Source organism: Mesoplodon mirus (assembly GCF_964341445.2).
Source record: "Mesoplodon mirus genome assembly, chromosome: 4".
Taxonomy (NCBI): Eukaryota; Metazoa; Chordata; class Mammalia; order Artiodactyla; family Ziphiidae; genus Mesoplodon; species Mesoplodon mirus.
Window position 1 is genome coordinate 38,183,976 of NC_138979.1, and position 20,148 is coordinate 38,204,123.

The 20,148-nt window shown below is 51.3% G+C and overlaps 2 protein-coding genes across 2 annotated transcripts in view; one reads left to right on the forward strand and one right to left on the reverse strand.

Moving 5' to 3' along the window:
• Positions 1 to 1,682: 1,682 nt before the first annotated feature.
• Positions 1,683 to 3,090, forward strand: MESP1 (mesoderm posterior bHLH transcription factor 1; the record flags this gene model as incomplete). The annotated part of the gene is made up of 2 exons (XM_082618706.1): positions 1,683 to 2,399; positions 2,725 to 3,090. 2 exons carry the CDS (start codon positions 1,683 to 1,685, stop codon positions 2,797 to 2,799), a joined length of 792 nt encoding a protein of 263 aa, XP_082474832.1. The 3' UTR covers positions 2,800 to 3,090.
• A 5,178-nt stretch (positions 3,091 to 8,268) lies between these two features.
• Positions 8,269 to 20,148, reverse strand: part of WDR93 (WD repeat domain 93) — a 44,564-nt gene continuing 32,684 nt past the window's right edge. Inside the window, exons 14-17 of the mRNA XM_082619296.1 lie at positions 18,664 to 18,727; positions 17,518 to 17,674; positions 16,953 to 17,154; positions 8,269 to 8,533 (exon numbers count right to left, since the gene is read on the reverse strand). Coding sequence (XP_082475422.1) covers positions 8,434 to 8,533; positions 16,953 to 17,154; positions 17,518 to 17,674; positions 18,664 to 18,727 — 523 coding nt within the window. The 3' untranslated portion in view covers positions 8,269 to 8,433. The remainder of the gene's footprint in view (positions 8,534 to 16,952; positions 17,155 to 17,517; positions 17,675 to 18,663; positions 18,728 to 20,148) is intronic.

Below are 20,148 nucleotides of genomic sequence, written 5' to 3' on the forward strand. Positions count from 1 at the left end.
GCATTGCCAGTCCTGGATGTGACCGTGGGCATAAGCATCTGGGGCTGCTGGGACAGACTGCAGGGTAGAGGGTATAGAGGGTGTTAGAAAAGGCCAAGGGCAGTAGAAGAAAAAAGAGACAAAGGGAGGAGGGAGGTGGTGAGCAGAGATGCCCAGGAAGAAGGTACCAAGCCACTTGGTTCTTTGCTACAAACCAGCTCAGCCATCAATCTCACAGAACAGGAAGCCACGGGGGATGCAAAACAGTAGACCGCCGGCACTGAAAGAGACCCTAGATACCACTTCTTCTTAATTTTTTTTTTTACCACTTCTTTTGAAGACATGATACCAGACACCAGGTACTTCACAGTCTAGCTGGAGAGCAGACATCCATGCATGAAGTAGCTGTTTTGACAATGTGCAAACTCAAACCCGAGGGGTCAGGCAGGCAATATATTAGATTCTCTGAGATTTCCCATGTGGACAATCATGTTGTCCACAAATAGAGTTTTATTTCTTCCTTTCCAATCTGTAAGCCTCTTATTTCTCTTTCCTTACTGCACAAGCTAGGTGCCCCCCACCACCCCCCGGCAACGTTGAAGAGGCATGGGGTAGGAGCAGACATCCTCACCTTGTTCTCAGTATTAGGGGGAAATCTTTCAGTCTTTCACTATCTAGTATGCTGTTAGCTGTAGCTTCTTTGTAGATGCTTTTCATCAGACTGAGAAAGTTCTCCTTTAGTCTGAGTTTGCTGAGAATTTTTATCATGAAGGGGTGTTGATTTTTTTTTTTCTTTTGGCTCCTCTGTGGTTTGTGGGATCTTATTTCCCTGACCAGGGATTGAACCCAGCAGTGAGAGAGCCCAGTCCACTGGACCACCAGGAAATTCCCCTGAATTTTGTTAAATGCATTTTTGTGTCATTTGCACTCACATTTCATTGGCAAGGCCCGTTATACCTGCCCCAAAGTGGCAGAATACCAGCTAGAGGCCACTGGTGGCAGCTGTGGCAACAGGCCGAGCCCTTGATCCTGCCAGGCTGAAGGTGGCCTGGAGGGCAGCAGGCTTCCTCTCCCTCCACTCAGACGGTCCAGCAACCTGCCCAGATTCAGCCAGCTTGTTGGATTTACCTAGGGTAGCCTTGTCCCTCCCACTCACCACCACCAGGGAAGGGTGCACCCAGGACCAACCTGCCTCAGAGGAGGAATGGATTACTCTGGCCTCTGGCAGGAATCAGGGCCCCACTCCTGGTCACTATACGAGTCCACAGACCTGGCTGCACTATGCCCTGAGGCTCCCATCATTCAAACTGGAAACGAAGATTCAAGAAAACTTAAGAATTTGCATAAGGTCCCCAACAGGTGAAGGCAGACCCAAACCTAAGTACTGAACCTCCAATTCCCCGACCTCGCTTCCTTTAACCTACTGAGCTGGCCCAACACCCTGGACAGCGCCGGCACTGGCGCAGGCAGGAGGCCCGAGTGTCTGGGTCAGGTGCCCATGCGAGGACCCAGGAGGGGCCAACCTGGCGCAGCCAACGGGCAGGCACCTTCACCCCCCGTTGGTTCAAAGGGTCAAGCCCTGCCCCCACCAGGCCCCGAGCCCGCTTTGAAGTGCTGATGCGGCCTGGAAGGGGCCACTTCACACCTCGGGCTCAGGATAAAGCAGTCGCTGGCCGCCGGCCCCCAGACGCGCCGGCGCTGCCATGGCCCAGTCCCTGTGCCCGCCGCTCTCTGAGTCCTGGATCCTCTCCGCGGGCTGGGGCCCAGCTCGGCCGCCGCCGGCCTCCAACAGGGACTGTGGCTGCTCGCCCGCCTCGTCCCCGGACTCCTGGGGCAGCGCCCCGGCCGGCAGCCCCGTGTCTAGCCCCGGGAGGCCAGTCACCAGCGCCGCCCTCCGCGCCCCGACTGCGGGGAGGCGCGGCGCCCGCGGCAGCCGCCTAGGCAGCGGGCAGCGGCAGAGCGCCAGCGAGCGCGAGAAGCTGCGCATGCGCACGCTCGCCCGCGCCCTGCACGAGCTGCGCCGCTTTCTGCCGCCGTCCGTGGCGCCCGCCGGCCAGAGCCTGACCAAGATCGAGACACTGCGCCTGGCCATCCGCTACATCGGCCACCTGTCGGCCGTACTGGGCCTCAGCGAGGAGAGCCTGCAGCGCCGGCGCCGACGCCACAGCGACGCGGCGCTCCCTCGAGGCTGCCCGCTGTGCCCCGACGGCGGCCCCGCGCAGGCGCAGACGCAGATGCAGACTCAGGCGCAGGCGTGCGGCCCAGACCTGGGCTCAGCCGCCAGCGCCGTGGTGTCCTGGGGGTCCCCGCCCGCCTACCCCGGAGCCCTAGCGGCGCCCGAGCCGCGCGATCCGCCTGTGCTTTACGACGAGGCGGCGTGCCCGGAAGGGCCGGCGATGGAGCCAGGCCCCTCATCTCCGGTTAGTACCTCCTTCCCGCGCGGAGCTCCCTCCGGGCGCGGCGCAGTAGTGGATGGCGCTACCTACTGTTTCGCGCCCCCCGGAGCGCACTGCGGGGACCAGCCCCCGTGCGGCTCCCCCACTGACGACCCGGCCTCGCCTGCTCGCCCTCCGGAGCAACAGAGTTGGTGTGCCCGGGGCGCTCGAGCGGCGAGGGGAGGGAGAGTACACGCAGGGGGCGGGGTCCCGCTCCCCGCCAGAGGCGCCCTGAAAGTGGAGCTCGCGAGGCGGACACCCACGCTCGGTGTCCAGCGCTGAGGGCCTCGCTGTTCCCTCTCTCCTCAAGCTCTTTCCCGGCGACGTACTGGCCCTGCTGGAGACCTGGATGCCCCTCTCGCCCCTGGAGTGGCCGCTGGCCTGAGTAGTTGAAGTGACGGCGGACATCTGGCGCCCCGTTCTGTGAGCACCGACGCCTTTTTGGCCTCTGCGCCTTCGAAGAGGTCCCACTCCAGACTCCCTTTCCTGGAAGAGGGCACCGGCGATGCTGGCATGGGCATTGCTGAAAGGGAGAGCCTGTCCCCACCCAGGACGGACTTCCCCAACCCCTCCCGTGATGGAGGGACCCAGAGGGTAGACACTTTGAGGCAGGTAGGAGGCACTGCCTAGTACGTGTTTATTTATTTGTGAATAAATTTTGTGCTGGTGTCACTTGGCAAGTTCTTCTTTCTCTAGAGGGGCACAAAGCTCCCTTCCCCTCCTCCAAAGGACGTAGGAGAGTTGGGAGGGTTTCTTGCAGTCTTCAGACCCCAAAGCACACAGGCTCAGACCCCTTCCTCCTTTTCCCCAGCCCTGGCTTAGCACCTCCTGTTCCAGATGGGTTAGCCTGAGGGGGAGGAGATTCACTGGAGAAAGTGGCAGCGAGCGGAGTCTGTCCATCTTTTCTTTGAACCTGGTGGGGAGCTGAATAAAACCAAGTATCTCTGTAGAAAATGCATTTCCATTAGTGCGTACTTGCTGTGCACCAGGTCCTTTACACATTTTATACCTAAGTAATCATTTTGCAGAAGGATAAGCCAAGGATCAGCACTCAAGCCTAGGTATGACTTCAGAATCCGGGCTCTCAGCTCTGGTAGGGTTTTGCCAGCTCCATTCATTCTGGGGTCTTAGGGGACACCAGCTCCAAGGGCTCATTGCATGTGTCCCAAGTCCTTATTCCCCTTGTGCTGGAGCGTTACGCCTGGACCCTGGGATTTTCCCATCTCCCTTCACTCTAGTTTCTCTCCCATGTGGTTTAGAGACATGAAATAATATCAGTGGTCAGCCCCAAGTTTAAGTAACTGTGACCTCCCAGAGGCCTGGCTAGGGTGAGATGAGAGGTCCATTGGTTGCATACAAATCCACAGAGCTGACCTGGAACCAGGCTTGGATTCAGGTTAGGGAAGTGCTGTGTGGGGAAGGGGAGCCTTGAGCCCTGAAGGAGCCTGGCCTCAGTCAGGGGGTCTGGTGAGCAGTCAAGCCTGGCGGGTGGTGAGGTGGGGTAAGGGGGTGTAGCCTCTCTGTCCGAGGGTTCCTCAGCCGTCTCTGGATACTCAGTTCTTCCCCTCTGCCCTGCTCAAGCATCTTTGAAATACTGGCCTTGGCATTTTTTATAAGAGCTTTATTGAGATATAATTTATGTACCATAAAATTCACTTTTAAAGTACATAATTCAATGGTTTTAGTATATTCATACAGTTATGTAACCATCACCACTGTCTAATTTTGGGTCATTTTCATCACCCCCCAAAAGAGACCCTGTAACCATTAACAGTGACTCCCCATGATTCCGGTTCCCCACTCTCCACCCCAGCCAGCTCATCTGCTTTCTATCTCTATAGATTTGCCTGTTCTGGACATTTAGTATGAATGGAATCATATATCATGAGGTCTTTTGCATCTTGCTTCTTTCACTTAGCATCATATTTTCTCATGTATCGGTACTTTGTTTCTTTTTATTGCTCGATGCTCTTCCATTGTATGGATATACCACAGTTTATTTATCCATTGATATTGATAGGTTTGTTTTGAAACCACTTTGGAGATCATTTCCAGTGCTCTGGCCCAGGCCAGGAGGGGCAGTGGTTCAGAGTGGGGTGGAGGGCTCACTGTGTAAATTCAGAAGCCCAGGCGCACTCTGGCCAGCGTTTGGCTGCAGAGAGTGCGATCCAAAAGCAGAGGCCCTGCAGGGGGCGGGACCTCACACCTTCGCTGATCCGCCCCCTTTCGCGCACCTCCACCCCCAACGCGCTCTCCCCTCCCAGAGCCCTAAGGAGCAGAACGGGAAGTCTTTTCCAGGACCCAGGCCAGTTTAGAAAATCTATTTACATGGCAAAGGCCCCGTGGTTTAGGACGGGGAATTAAAGTTATTAGCAAGTCTTTTCACAGATAAGTGGAGCTCATCGGCCAGCCCCCTCCCCTGCGGAGAGCCTCCCCTCGCTCTCCGAGCCCAGGAGCGGCCCACTGTTTATTAGCACCTGGGTGTGAATTTTCATTAGCACGTCCCTGTTAATAAGAGAGGTCTGGAGATGGGAAGGGGGCGCCTCCCACCACTCCCATGCCCCCACCCCCTTCCTGGGCTGGCCGCACTCACACCCACCGGGAGGAGGACTGTAAGCAGCGTCCAGGTAGGTGAGCCGTGGGCGAGTGGTCGCTCTCAGTTCTCTGCTAACCTGTGAGCTAACTCCAGTGAGCAGGGCCATCTTGAGGATGGGCAGTTAGATAAGGAAGAGGCTAACTAACACGCCCGTGCGGATATTCAGGGGCAGCGCTGGGACTGGGACGCGGGTGTGACTCTAGGGCCTGCCTGTGCGCTTCCCCGATGGTGCACTGCCTTTGCGACAGCTGAGCAAGGACAGAGGGTGCTGGGTGGCGCCTCACCTCACCTGGGGCTGGTCCAGAGCGGTCTGGGCACCGTCCTGCTAGAAGTGGGAGGAGGGGGAGGATGGCATCAGAGGCCTGGCCTGCGGATCCGCCGGCACGCTGGTCGCCGCCAGTCAACAGTGCTGCCCTGCTTTCCGCCTTCGAAGCCCAAGGGGTCAGAAGCCACGTGGTGGAGAAACAGACATATATGGAGCAGCAATTTCAAGTCATTTTAGCCTCAGAGCCACAGGTGAGGCGGGCAGGTGGTGCTTATACCTATTTTACAGATCAGGACGCTGGAGCACAGAAAAAGTTCAAGGAATTTTTCACAAAGCTAGTACGCGGCTATTGGGGTGGGGACAACGGTGGGTGGTAGTCGACAAATCCGGTCTTTGCCTTAGCCTGGCAGGCGAGTGTGGGAGCATGTTGGGGGTGTGAAATAAAGCTCCTAAAGCACATGGGCCACCAGTGCCGTTGCCAGCAGGGACCTGCCACTGCCTGCTGACCACACGTGTTGCTCCCGCCAAGACAGCTGTACTGTGTAGATGCTGATGCTGGACGGGCCAGTGTTTTAAGGAGGGGCAGCTAAGCTGATTGGTCGACATGCAAGACATTTATTTAAGGACACGCCACTTGGGTCACCGTATGAACCCAGGGGCAGAGGGAAGGGCTGGTGGTCATGAGTTGTCTGTATCGGCAGATGGCGGACTGTCCTGGTAGCAGGGCTGGAGAGCTGGGTGGGCAGGTGGTGCACCTGGAGGAGGGCCGTGCGTTGGCCATGCGTTGCTAAATAAACAGGTCCATCTGAGGAGCAGATGGATGCCCCAGGATTCTGAAACACCCCCTACCTGGAGAACCAGGCTGGCACAGGGCTGGGGAGGGAAGCGAGCCCTAACTGCAGAGCCCCTGTTTATCCCAGGGTGAGGCCAGGGCCACTTTGTCCGCTCCCCCGCTCTCCCCCAGGGGCAGACCCTGCATTTGCACAACGCTGAGGGTAAGTGCCTCCTCAACTTTGTACCCCAGGCACTCCTTTGCCTCACCCTAGTCCCAGCACTCCCCTGAGAAGACCCAAGGTTCTTGGTGCTGCTTCTAAGGGGCCCTTTCTCCCAGTGGACAAGGACCTCTTTGGGGCCACTGGCACAGCCCCAGTGGTGCACCAGCGCTAGTGCCCTGGATCCCCAGCCTAGTGCCCCCTGGGCCTCTTCTGCCCATCTTCTGGCACTTTGCCAGCCCTGGCTCCTTCTTCATCCCTCTGTGGGCCCCAGCACCTAAGGCTCCCTGTGAATGCCCCAGCCCTCTTCGCTCCCCCCACGCACACTAGGAAATGAGGAGGTGGCCTGGTGTTGGCTGCATGTGACTTTGGAAAGGGTGGACAGGGCACCTTCGTTGTCTCGGCCTGTTCAGCACCCCTCCTGCCTTCCTCCCTTGCGGCCTGTCATTTTCTTTTCTCCAGTCAGCTCCCCCTTCCTTAGTTTGGGTGGCCATGACCTCCATGCCCCTCCAGGGATGGGCACGTGTGCAGGCTGGCAAGGTCGTCACGGTGAGTGGTTCAGGCAAGTGACCACATGCAGGCCGGTGAGGAGCAGGCTCAGGACTTTGCTGGAACCATCGAGAAAGGGACACTCACTGTGGGTGCTCTTGGTGGCCATGGTGCCGCCCAAGCAGAGGGCCTACCTGGAAAGGGAGTCAAAACTGAGAGGCGGAGAAGGATTCCTGCTCTTATCCAACACCGGGGTCCAGCCACATGGAAAGCATTATGCCTGGACTTTTACACTATATGAGCCCACAAATTCCCCTTGTTGCTAAAGTTAGTTTGAGGTGGGTTTCTGACTTGCTGTTGAAAAAATCCATCAGAATTTGATACAGGCTGTTCCAAGCTGTGTAACCTGAGTGTCAGTTTCCCTCTCATGTAAAATGGGGGTAATGATATCTACATTTCACAAGGCTTATGTGAAAAATACACAGACCATGGTAGATGCCCCGTAAATGTTAGTTCCCCGTCACATTTAGGTGGCGTGTAAGGCCAAGACTATCATCCTAAGTTTTCCTTCCTCATCTCAGAGAGAGCTGCCACCATGCCTACTGTGGAAAAGGATTGTTGTAGAAGTTGTTTTTGCTGCTGTGTTTTCATTCCCATCTGGGGGAGGGCAAGGGGCAGAGTGTCTCAGGCGGGGACCTCTTCATCCAGGTGACATTCACCTATAGTCAGTATCAGCACCATGAGGGCGGTGTCGTGCCAACAAAGAGTGTGTGTGACCCAGGGGAGAAGGTGGATGGGGATACAAAAGCAGCTGCGGTCACAAAACAATGCAAGCGTTTGGCCTTGGTGGGCGGTCTTGGGAGAGGGCCGGAGGCACTAACCGCTTGCAGTTCTCAAAGATACCACACGGTGTCCTCGGAGAGGCAGACGTAGGCCTTGAGCTGCAGGGGACTCCTCCACCCAGTTTTCCTGGGAAGGGCAGTTTCTAGAAAAGAAAAAGGCACCTCTCCGCCCTCTTCCTGTGCCCCCAGGTCCCCCAGCCTCCTCTAGGGCTCCAAGACCAGAAGCCAAGAGGCAGTAGTGGCACAGTTCCTGCCTGCCTCCTCACCTGCCCCTACTTTGCCTCACACCTGTGTGACCTCAGGCAGTCACTCAACCTCTCTGAGCCTCAGCCTCTCCAAACTGATTCCATAAGGTTATGAGACAGCAAAGAGGGAAAAGAAGTAGGCGGAGAGAAAAGGAGGCCACACAGTAGCTGGGGTGGACTGGGCATCTTGCTCATTTGAACAAAGTGGCTCCTGGTCCTATGAGGCAAGTGGTCCTCACAAGGCCTGGGACTCTGGCTGACATAATTGCCTGGGGCCTGCTGGGGGTCTGGACTGGGTGGGAATGAAGGTTACACACCACAGCAGCTTTGGAGTCTGGAGACAATATCGCTGTTTATTTAGGTGACACATCTGCCCGCCTGAGGATTCCGACAAGTGGCTTAGTGGTTGAAGGGCCCCCAAACTGGGCCTCTCCCCTTGCTGGCTCTGCAGAGGTCCCAGACTGCAAGTCTAGGCCCCTTAGGCCTACTGAGCTGCAGCCCTTTGTCACTGTGTCTCTTGACCTCACAGCATTCCAGGGCAAAGCCTGCCTGCTGCCAACCTTTTCAGAGAGGCCAGGGCAGCAGCCCTGTCACTTCTTGAGGTTCTCTCTTTGGAGAAGCGAGGAATACCTCTGAAGCCGGGTCCAGTGCTCCTGTTCTTTCACCTTGTTCTTCACCAACTTCTGAAACCTGTGGGCCACACAGTTGATGAGAGGAACCTGCTTTGCGCTGTGTTCCCCCCCACCCCGCCGGGGGCTCTTAGGTCCCCAGGGCAGACCCTGACCACCCTGGGCTGATATAAGAAACTCTCCAAATGACACATCTGCTTCCTGTCTGTGTTCTCAGCACTCAGCCTGGTGCACAGAAGGCACTCGTAACAGCTTTACTGAAGGAACAATATAGGTCTAGCATCCTAAACTAGGAAATGTACAGTGATAGGAGGCATGGTGAATTTACAAGCTAAAAGTCTGTTTGCAGGACCAACGTTAAATACATCCGAACGCCAATAGTTACATTTAACAAACATTCCTTGAGCATCTACTAGTGACCGGCACTGGTGGACGTGTTGGAAAGATCAAAGTGACTAAAACAGCCGCCCCTCCCCCCAGTTTAGTAAGAGGGACAAGAGGAAAAGAACATTTGTAACAGGAGGCATTTAAGAGCAATAGAGGTAAAGTGCAGAGAGGAGCGCTCCCTGCTTGGGGAGTGCTCTCAGAAGATAAGATTTTTGAGTTGAGTTTTTAAAAAAAAAAAAAAAAGTTTTTTAAAAAATAACAAATAAACGCATAGTCAGTGTGGAAGAATCAGAGAAGCCCAGGGTCACCCCTCATTCTGCACGTCGAGCTGGCCACTGCAAGCAGGCAGGAGGAGGCCTTCATGCTGGGGAGAGATGCAGGCTGCTGCCAGCTTTCCGCCTCTGGTGCCTGAGTGAGCGACGTTTTAAAAAATGTTTAAAAGCTTAGGGCAAATGAGAAGGGACCCTTTTGTGGGGAAAGACAAGGACTGCAGTTTTTTGCGGCTCTGCCTATGGGACAGTCATATGGAGATGTCTGGTACACAGTGCATTAAAGCATTTTTTTTTTACTTAAAGAAGTAACCTATGCTTTGCTTTAAAAAAAAAAAAATCAAGGATACAAGTGAGTATACAATTAAATCTCCTTCTCACCTCAGATCCTTATTTTCTGTTCTCAAAGCAACTGTAGTTAACACCTCCTTATAAATCCTTGAATACTGTTCATACACACAAGTACAGACATGCATATAATCTTTTTTTAAATTTAAATGCAAGTGTGCAACACACTGTTGTGCCGTCTGCCTTTTTCACTGAAAATGTATCCTAGCAGTTGCTTCCAGGAGGCACTCAGATCTGCCTTATTCTCTTTCCCTATTGATGACGCTTGGAGATTCCAGTATGCAGTGTATGTGTGTATATGTGTGTGTTGGGCGGGGAGCGGATGGGCAGGGGGCAGGCAGAGGGTGTGCAGGTGAGAAACTCAGGCCTTGGCCCCTCACTGCTTGTGTGCAAACCCAGCTACTTCACTTATAAGGTGCTGACCCTGGATGGGCAATTTGACCTCTGTCTTCCTCGCTGTACTGTGGGGATGATAATAATCATAGTAAGAAACAAGATATGCCACAAAGTACTTAGCATAGTACCTGGCACACAGTAGGTGCTCAGTAAAGGTTAATTTTTTTTCATTTTTTAAAATTGAAGTATAGTTGATTTACAATGTTGTGTTAATGACTGCTGTACAGCAAAGTCAATCAGTTACACATATATATACATTCTTTTTTAAAATATTCTTTTCCATTATGGTTTATCACAGGATTTTTAAAAATATTTATTTATTTATTTAGGCTGCCCCGGGTCTTAATTGCATAACGCTGACTTCTTAGTTGCAACATGCATGTGGGATCTAGCTCCTGCAGGAATCAAACCTGGGCCCCGTGCATTGGAAGTGCGGAGTCTTACCCACTGGCCTGCCAGGGAAATCCCTATCATAGGATATTGAATATAGGTCTCTGTGCTATATAGTAGGACCTTGCTGTTTATCCATTCTATATATAAAAGCTTACATCTGCTCACCCCAACCTCCCACTCCATCCCTCCCCCAACCCCCTCCCCCTTGGCAACCACCAATCTGTCCTCTACGTCCGTGATTCTGTTTCTGTTTCATAGGTAGGTTCATTTGTGTCATATTTTAGATTTCACATATAAGTGATATCATATGGTATTTGTCTTTCTCTTTCTGACTTACTTCACTTGGTATGATATCTCTAGTTGCATCCACTTTGCTGCAAATGGCATTATTTCATTCTTTTTTATGACCGAGTAGTATTCCATTGTATATAGGTACCACATCTTCTTTATCCGTTCATCTATCGATGGACATTTAGGTGGTTTCCATGTCTTGGCTATTGTGAATAGTGCTGCTATGAACATAGGTGCATGTATCATTTTGAATTATAGTTTTGTCCAGATATATGCCCAGGAGTGGAACTGCTGGATCATATGGTAGCTCTATTTTTAGTTTTCTGAGGAACCTCCAAACTGTTGGCTGCACCAATTTACATTCCCACCAACAGTGTAGGAGAGTTCCAGTAAAAGTTAATTATAAGAATACTATTGCTGCTGCTAAATAAGTGGAAGTAAAATTGCTGGGCAGAGGGGTCAGGACAACATGAAATCAGTGAGCGACCAGCCAGGAGGCAGCGCATAGATGGAACTAGGGCAAGTTTTAAAAGGAGGACTGAAAATAAAGTCATTAATCTGTTCAAAGAAGACGTGGGTGACTTTTAAAATATAATGTTGGAGTGTAGAAGGGCTTTCTCTATGATCTAGTAATAAATAATGGCTAACCTTTACTGAATGTGCCAGGCAATGTCCTATGAGGAGATAGGACTGTCACTGTTTTACATATGAGGACACTGAGGTTTGACCTGTCACACAGCTAGAGGCCCTCTCTACCCCCCATCGCATTGCAGACGTGCACCCTGCATTTGAGGCTCTTTACAACTGCCCCTCAGCAAAGCCTAAGGGAGAAGATGGAAAAATACCAAACTTCTGTTTGGCTAAACAAGCAACCAAAATTACTCCTATCCAAAGACAAAGCAGGAAAAATTATTCACAACATATTAACAAAGAACTCTTAAAATCAAAAGAAAATGAACTCACCCGTAAGAAAAAGACCCAGGTGGCGTCACAGAAGGAGAGAGAGAAACATACAATAGATGTAACACAAAGATGTTCAACCTTGTTAATTTCCAAATTAAAATAGTAATGAGCTATCAATTTTTATCCCTCATTTCTTGGCCAGTTAGGGGAAGAGGTGGGGATGCAGAGTGAATCCACCGTCTCTGAAGGGCTGGTGGGTACAACTATCCCAGTTCAAACATGCCTACCCCATAACTCTGAAAGTCCACCTCTAATTTACCCTACAGAAATACTAGGAAAAACTCACAAAAATGACTGGTTGAGGATGTTGTCTGGGAAAGTGGGGCCAGGGTGACACCCATGGTGAGTCTGCAGTGGGCTGGGGCGCAGATGGGAGAAGAGGACACAGGAGTGGGGTGTGGACTGATTGCTGGGAGCTGTGCTCTGGGCGGAGGAGAAATAAGGCGGCTGCAGAACTGGGAAGGCGCTTGCTTGTTTTCTAACATGGGAATGTGGTCAGGACACATGCCTGTGATTAGGACGGTGGAGGGGAAGAGGTCACCAACCAGATGGACAATAAGGTCTGGGTGTCCTGGGGGAGGAGATGGCCTTGGGTATGAGCAGGATGCCTCTTTCTCTGCATCAGGAGGGAGACAGGGGGTGGGGGGTGACCCAGGAGACCCGGGTGAGAGGGCAGCCAAGGAACTGGCATGCTCTGGGAAGTGGGAGGTGAGGTTATCCACCAACGGCCAGGGCAGGGGTGGTGGGAGCTGCCTGCCACGTGGTACCAGCACATCTGCAGTGTGCTTCCCCTTGGCAGTCAGTGCTCAGCGGTGAGGAGGGACAGGGGAGGCTGCCTGTTCATGTGAGGCTGGGCGCTGACTGTCAGGTGCCCCCTGGGGAAAGCCCTCTCTGGAGACTGAGACAACCTCCCTCCACCATCAGCAAGGAAAGGGTTTTCCTTCCCTTCATGGCACAACAGATGTGACTGCTGTCTATTGTTTTGAAGCAATGTGTGTGCATACATCTTCCAAAAAGATGGACTGTCCATCTGCAAAGTGGGAGAGGAGACGGAACATCTGTAAGGCCTCCCACAAAACCTCTGAATTCCAATAGCCTCATGGCATGCACACTTGGAATCTATGAGTCTATAAATAATTTTCCAGGGATTTGTCCCTTTGTTTCTCAAGAAAGGCAAAGGAAGGTTAGGATAGGCCCACAATTTCCCTCCCAGGGATAGTAAAAACGGGGGTGGGGTGGGGTGGGAGGGTATTCCTCCTCCACCCTCAAGGGACGTGTCACCTGGTGTCCATACAGGGCCTGCCGACGCCCTCGCCAAGGGGGCGTGTGCCCTGTGGAGCTGGGACTGTTGGGTCAGCCCAGAAGCCCACCTTCTGCTTGGCCACAGGGAACAAAGCGGGCAGGGGGGAGAGAGAGAGAGAGAGGCATTTTGTTTCTGTCAGCTTCCTGTGTCCTGAAATTTCTGTCTTGTGATCATAAGTCTGACCCAGCCGAGATGGCAGATACTACAACAGGGAGTGGAGCCAGATGGAAATGGTGCCCTGGAGGCCCAGGCTGGATGGGAGCAGAAGCCAGGCCTGCGGAGGGGGTGGGGTGGGGGGCACATTGGGTGCTATCTGGGCTCCTTTCAAAGTCCTAAAGGCAGGCTCCTTCACACTGGCTATTTATAAAAGTCCCAAGTGCAGGTTTTGCGAAAACAATTTGGACAGACTATCATGAGTTTGAAACTCTGAATTCATTGCCTTAAAATTTCACCTAGTTTTAGGGCCAATGGAAACTGTTTCAGACACAAGGAGTAAATAGAGGGGAAAAAAAAGATAAGATTAAAATCCTCGGACATATGTGGTTATGTGTGAGAAACGATAGTAAAATGTTAATGACAGAATCTAGGTTGTGGGTATGTGGATGTTTACTGACTTTTTTCAAAGCTGCTGTATATTTAACATAATAAAATGTTGGAGGCGGGGTACTCTTTGGAAAAGCCCCAGGTGTCAGACCTCAGAGCAAGCAGAACAGGAAGAGCCTTCTTTAAATCAGTGTTTCCTAATTATCTCTGGGACCCAATTCAGAAAATGGGTTGCCGTGAGGAATATGATTTGAATATTGTGATCAGGCCCAAGTAAATGTCCCTTCAAGCTAGGCCTGCCCCAACCACACAGTGCATCCCCTTCCGGCTCCTGCTGTGGGTCCTCGGAGCCAGGGAGCACTTCCTTGAGCTCTTCCCCTCCCCAAGCTCTCACAGCCCGTTTAGCCTGAGCCTTGTCCCTGGCCCCCATCGCCCCACCTGGTCAGCCCTGTTGACTCCAGCCCTCTTCCCTGCAGAAGGTTCCCTGGGAGGCAGTCCCCTCCACTCCACCCAGCCTCTGGGGCCCCTCCCGGGGAGGGGTTGGGGTGTGGGACCTAGGGGCTAAGCTGTGTTGACAGGGAAGAGAGACGGGAAGGGGGAACTGGAGGGGTCCCTCCCAATTCCCACTGGGGGCCAGGATAGGTCTCTGGGGTTCCAGAGACTGGAGGGGGTCAGGGCAGAAGGGACTGTCTTCTCATGAGAGCAGACCCAACCATAGCGGGGTGGGGAAGGATATTATAGACACCTTTCCCACGGAAATTACATAGACATTAAAAACCACTGTGACAAGGAAGTTTTTCTTAAAATTAAAAAGTCATTAAGTTGTATTCTGGAGTGACATAAAGCCAGATTAAAAAAGTGAACACGATCTCAACTTAGTAACAATGCTAAGGATAAAACCTTAAGGAAATGTATTAACACATTAATGGCAGTGCTGGGATTTGGGGTGATGGGTTGTGGGTTATTTAAATTTTCTTCTCTGTATTGTCCTGTTTCCCAAATTTTACCCAAATTTTACAAGTGCATATATATATATATATATATATCTCAGAAATAATGAATAACATTTTTTTACAGTGGGGAATTACTCTGTTATGGTAGTAGTTCTACATGTGAAGCAACCTTATTGGGCTAATAAGCAGAGTTCAGCAGGTGTCTGAGTGGTAACGTCCACCTGGCACCCTGGTTGAGGGCAGGAAATGTCAGTTAGGGGCTGAAGTGTCCTGAGTTGCTTGGGCCCTCGGCTGCCAGCCAGGAGGTAAGCTGCCCAGAGCTGGAGCTACTGGCCTGTGGTCCATTCCCACAAGGAGGGCAGCCAGTTGGCTTTTGGGTGAAGTGGAGAGGCTCACCCTTCTTAGGCCAGTAAAAGGAGAAAGGACAGAAATGGTAACATGCTCATTAAACAAGTTCTCTGAGCCTCATCAAACAAGAGTACCAGAAAGCTCCACACCATGACCTCCAACCCAGGAGAACGGCCCCACTACAGCCATGACCAAACCTTACACTCTTGACTTTTTTTTTAAACCAGTATTTGAAATTTTCCAAAATCATGCACATGTTTGATAGAAAAGCTGCAAAGAGGAAAAATACAAAGAAAAAAATCACACATGCTTTATTACCCAAATATAGCTACTGTTACTAGTGGTGTGTACATTTCTAGTCTCATACTCAAAATCAGGATTCTACTGTAAATAATATAATCTCTCTCCAGCTTTTATTTAGAAAAATTTCAAACCTATAGAAAAGTTGCAAGTAGTACAACGAGCCTTCACCTAGACTCACCAGTTAGCATTTCCTCTCCCTGTCTTTCTCTCTGTCTCTATATTTTCCTGGGTTTCAGCAGTTGTTAACATTTTCTCTTTCTTTATGTCTCTCTACAAATGTTTTCTTAGACCACTTGAAAATAAGTTGTAGACATCATAATACTTGACCCTTAAATTCTTCAGCTGCATCTCCTAAGGACAAGTCAAGTCATCAAGGGTCAAAATAAGAAACTTCCAGGTGAGGGATAGCTGAGCATTCTTGGTAAATCTTTAATCAGGGGAAATGTCAACTGACCCCTTCTTCACTGTCCTCCTCCCCCAAGACCCATGGACCATATTCCCCTCCTGGTGGGTGGGCATGCTTCCCCCCATGAGGTACTGGAAGCCACCTGAACAACACACCACAACCCAGGGAGGAACTGAATGCGGCAGTAAATGTAGTCACGGAGGAGAGCTGTGGTGCCCCCTCGTGGTGATGTGTACAATCCTCCCAGGCATGAACTTGAACTCAGAGGGGACTCATCACCATTTTTGTACCTACCATTTACTGAGCGACCACCCTATGCCTAGCACTTTACATGTATTTTCTCACTGAATACCTACAAAGCCTGGAGAACAGGCATCATCAAAATGTCCAGAACACAGCCTGGCACGTAGTAGGTGCTCAATAAATATTTTTGAATGACTAAGAAAACTGAGGCCTTGAGAGGCTAAGTAACTCACCCAACGTCTCCCCCAGTTAGTAAGTGATAGAGGCATAACTCAAATCTGAGACTTCCCTGGTGGTGCAGTGGATAAGACTCTGCGCTTCTAATGCAGAGGGCCCAGGTTCAATCCCTGGTCAGGGAACTAGATCCCATGTGCATGCTGCAACTAAGAGTTCACATGCCACAACTAAGGAGCCAGCGAGCTGCAACTAAGGAGCCCACCTGCTGCAACTAAGACCCAGCGCAACCAAAAAACCCCTCAAATCTGAGTATCTTAGCCATTTCACTTCGTTCCTTGAGGGACACCGAGACCCTAGCAGGGAAAGCCCACCAAAGCCCCCCAGCTCTGTAGTGGCAGGTGGTGTGAGAGTCCAGGGCTCCACTGACAACCCTCTTCCACCTGACAGGTATGGTCAGATCATGGCAGAAATTGTCAACAAGAATTTGAAAACCCCTAGAAGTTTGTTGTGGATGGATTAGAAGAGACCCCTGCTTCCCCAGATTGGACCGAGTACCATTAATGATGCTTTTATAGGAGGAAGGAACACAAGCAGAGTCCCTGTGAGGCTGGGGTTTACAGAAAGGGGAAGAGGAAAGATGTATCACATAATCGTTTATCTGGATGACGGAGAGAGGAAAGGGGTCTTAGACTAGGGGCTGGCAAACATCTTCTATAAAGGGCCAGAGAGCAAATGATTTAGGCTTTATGGGTCATAGGATCTCTGTTGCAGCTGTTCAACTCTGCTGTTGTAGCACTTACATAAGTAGATGAGACATAAAGCAGTGGGTGTGATGTTCCAGTGAAACTTCATTTACAAAAACAGGCAGTGGCCAAATTTGGCTGTAGTTTGCCAACCCCTGTCTTAGATGACTGTGTCTGATAATCCAAATATACTTACCAAAAAATTGAGAAAGCAAAAAGAAAAAGACAGTCTTGACAGGAAGAAAACACCAACTTGCAGCCCTTCTTTTCTTACCAGCCTGAATTCATTACTCCTTTTCTACCAGTCTGAATGGGATTTGAATGCCGAAAGGATCTTACCATCAAGCAAACCACTATTCCTTAGTCCAGAGACAACCCTGGGTGCAGGGAGGAGGTAGAGACCCAGAACTCTACCTCTTTTGGAAGAAATTCTCGCATCTTTCCTCCAAGGGCGACACCTGGGGGAAAGTTGTGTCATCCAACACATTAGCTTGAGGAATGGTGCAATTTCTTGAGATTTGTTCCAGGAGTGGGTAGGCCTCAAAATTAAAATAGAAAATAGAATTTTGGATGTCCTCGGCTTGGCTGGCAGATCCAATTTCATCTGGGTGGTCTCCTGGGATGAAACAGGAACACCATGTTCTGTTACAGTGATCCCTTTCTCTGTGGCCTTGTAGTCCAGGCGGGCACGAGGGGCCGCTCTCTGCTTGCAAAGCCGGGGTCACTGGGGTTGAGCTCTGAGGGGCTCACTTGATCTGGAGGAACAGGGGTCCGGAGAGAAGACCTTGTCCGGCATTTTATCTAAGTGCCAAGTGAGGACTCAGCAGTGGTGTCCTGCTGGCCTGTGGTGGATGGGATGAGGCGTGGGGAGGAGACTGGGTGGGGTCACCCTATGCTTTCTGAGAGGACTGAGAAATTCAGGGAAACGGTCAGCAGGCCACAGGTCTGGGCAGCAGCCCTCACAATCCCCCTTCCGTACCTCGGAGCAGGAAACACGGGTGGTGTAAAGACACGACAAACACTGGCTTCCAGGGGACCGCCAGGTGGTAGGACCTTGGGGGAGCAAAGGCGCAGACAATCTGCAGCTTGGCCACATCCATGAGGTGCACAGAGCCATTGCTGATAAAGATCAGCACCTGGGAAGCAAAGAGATGGTGAATGGGGACTTCACTCTGTCACTCACCCCCGTGTGAAATAAGAAAAGCAGCTAGAAATAAAAAACAAACAGGGAATTTTTTCACTCTTGGCACCCAGCCTCTGGCTCCAGCCAGACTGTTCAGGGGACAGCAGCAATGTGCGTGTTTGCTCCTATGGAGCCTGCAGCAGCAGCCGGCTGGCCCCAGGGCTGTGTCTGTTCCTGGCCCGTCCTTCCTCCTTGGCCCTGCTTCTCTTGCTACTTCCCCCTCCATGCGGCCAGGATTCAGTTCTGCATCTGTGCCATACCCTTTCCTCCCGTCTCCTCGGGGAATGTTCAAGCCAACGGCCGCTCCTGCCCTGGGATGGAGCTGAGGCCTCTCTCCTGCCTGGGCTCTTTCCTCTCTGTAGGTGAACATACTAAACTCACCGCCATCTTTAAACCCCCCCTTGACCCTACATCCTCTTCCCGCTGCCCCCAGCCCCCAGCCTCTTCCCTCTCCACACCCCACAGGAGTCGGATCCTGCAGCTCCTTGAACTTCCTGCCGGCCTGGGACACAGTGTTCTCTCGCCTCCATGGTGCTGCCCTCTTAGTGCCCGTGGCTCAGCTCACTGTCCATCACTTCCTCCCACTGGCTTCTGCAGGTTGAGTTAGGAGGCCCCTCTCTCCGTTGCACAGTATCCTTTGCATGATATATCACATCCTTTCTCAGGTTCTAGGGCAGCTGCTTGGGGGCTCGCCTGTCTTCCCAACTGAACTGTGAGCTCCACGAGGGCAGGTGCTTTCTCCTTCGTGTCTGTGCCCAAAGCTAGTCTAGTGCCCAGCACACGATAGGCCTTCAACAAATATTGGGTTGGCCAAAAAGTTCGTTCGGGTCTTTCCCCAAGGATGGGATAAAATCCCGAACGAACTTTTTGGCCAGCCCAGTATTTTTGGAAGGAATAAAGAATACATCCACTAAAGAGGAATGAGGGGCCTGAGGAACCTACCATGCCAGGTAAGGCTTGGACTGGGGCCACTGCACAGATGGCTTCATCCAGGTGCTTCACAGGCCTATAGGAAACAAGACACACAGACATCCAGACTTGAAGACTTTTCAAGTTTTGCTATCCTCTCCTAGGCATATATCCTGGAGAAATTCTTGTCTATAAGCATCAGGAGGTGTGTCAGAGATGTTCACAGTAGTGAAAACTGGGAACAATCTAAATAAATCATTGGTAGGAGAATGCTTAAGTAATTGTGTTACATTATACAATGGGATACAATATAGCAACGAAGATAAAAGAGCTGGAGCTACATACAACATGTATGGCTCTCATGAACAACATCACAAAGCAAGTTACAGAATAAATAGCATTGAAAAACAAGTTGGAGAATATATATAATACGATTCCACTTACAGGTCCCCTAAAATATGCACAGCTAAACAATATATTGCTTGGAGATACAGTCATATGGATGTGGTTAATTCTTAAAGGAAAACAAAGAAATGATGGATTTAGGAAAACATAAATAAATAAGTAAATTTTTAAAAAAAGAAAAAAGGGACTTCCCTGGTGGCGCAGTGGTTAAGAATCTGCCTGCCAGTGCAGGGGACACGGGTTCAATCCCTGGTCCAGGAAGATCCCACATGCTGCAGAGCAACTAAGCCCGTGAGCCACAACTACTGAGCCCACGTGCCACAACTCCTGAGCCCACACGCCTAGAGCCTGTGTTCTGCAACAAGGGAAGCCACCGCAATGAGGAACGCGCTCACAGCAACAAAGAGTAGCCCCCACTCACCGCAACCAGAGAAAGCCTGTGCACAGCAATGAAGACCCAGTGCAGCCAAAAATAAATAAAGTAAAAAAAAAAAAAAAAAAGAAAACAATGTGGTAGATTGAAAAAAAAAAGTAGACATAATATTTGGCAGTAACTCCCACTTAAAAGGTGGAGTCTATTTTTCTGCTGCTTAAATGTGGGTGTGGCCAGGTGACATGCTCTGTCCAGTGTCGGAGGCTTGGAAAGCATCAGTGAACCTCGCTGGCTGGTGGGAGCCCTCAGGCTACCAGGTGACGGAGCCTGAGATGGCCTGCAGGAGAGGCCGAAAGGAAGAGTGCCCCGGCCAATGGCTGCCAACTGCCTGGTACGTGAGTGAGGCCAGCTTAGACATCCAGCCCCTAACCGAGCTGCTAGCTGCCCGAAGGCACCTGTGAGAGCCAAGGCGAGACCAGCCCATAGTGCCGACCTACTGCATCAGAGACTAAACGCTGACTGTTTTCTTAAGCCATTAAGTTGTGGAGTGGTTTGTTATATGTAGCAATAGATAATTAAAAGGTGGTTAACTTGGAGGAGGAGAGAGAAGGATGTGATCAGGGAGAAGCACACAGAGAGCCTTAACTGAATTGGAGATGATCTGTTTCTTAAGCTCGGTGATGGGTACAGTGGAGTTCTCACCCCCCCAATATGTATGCTAAATACACCCCCTCACACAG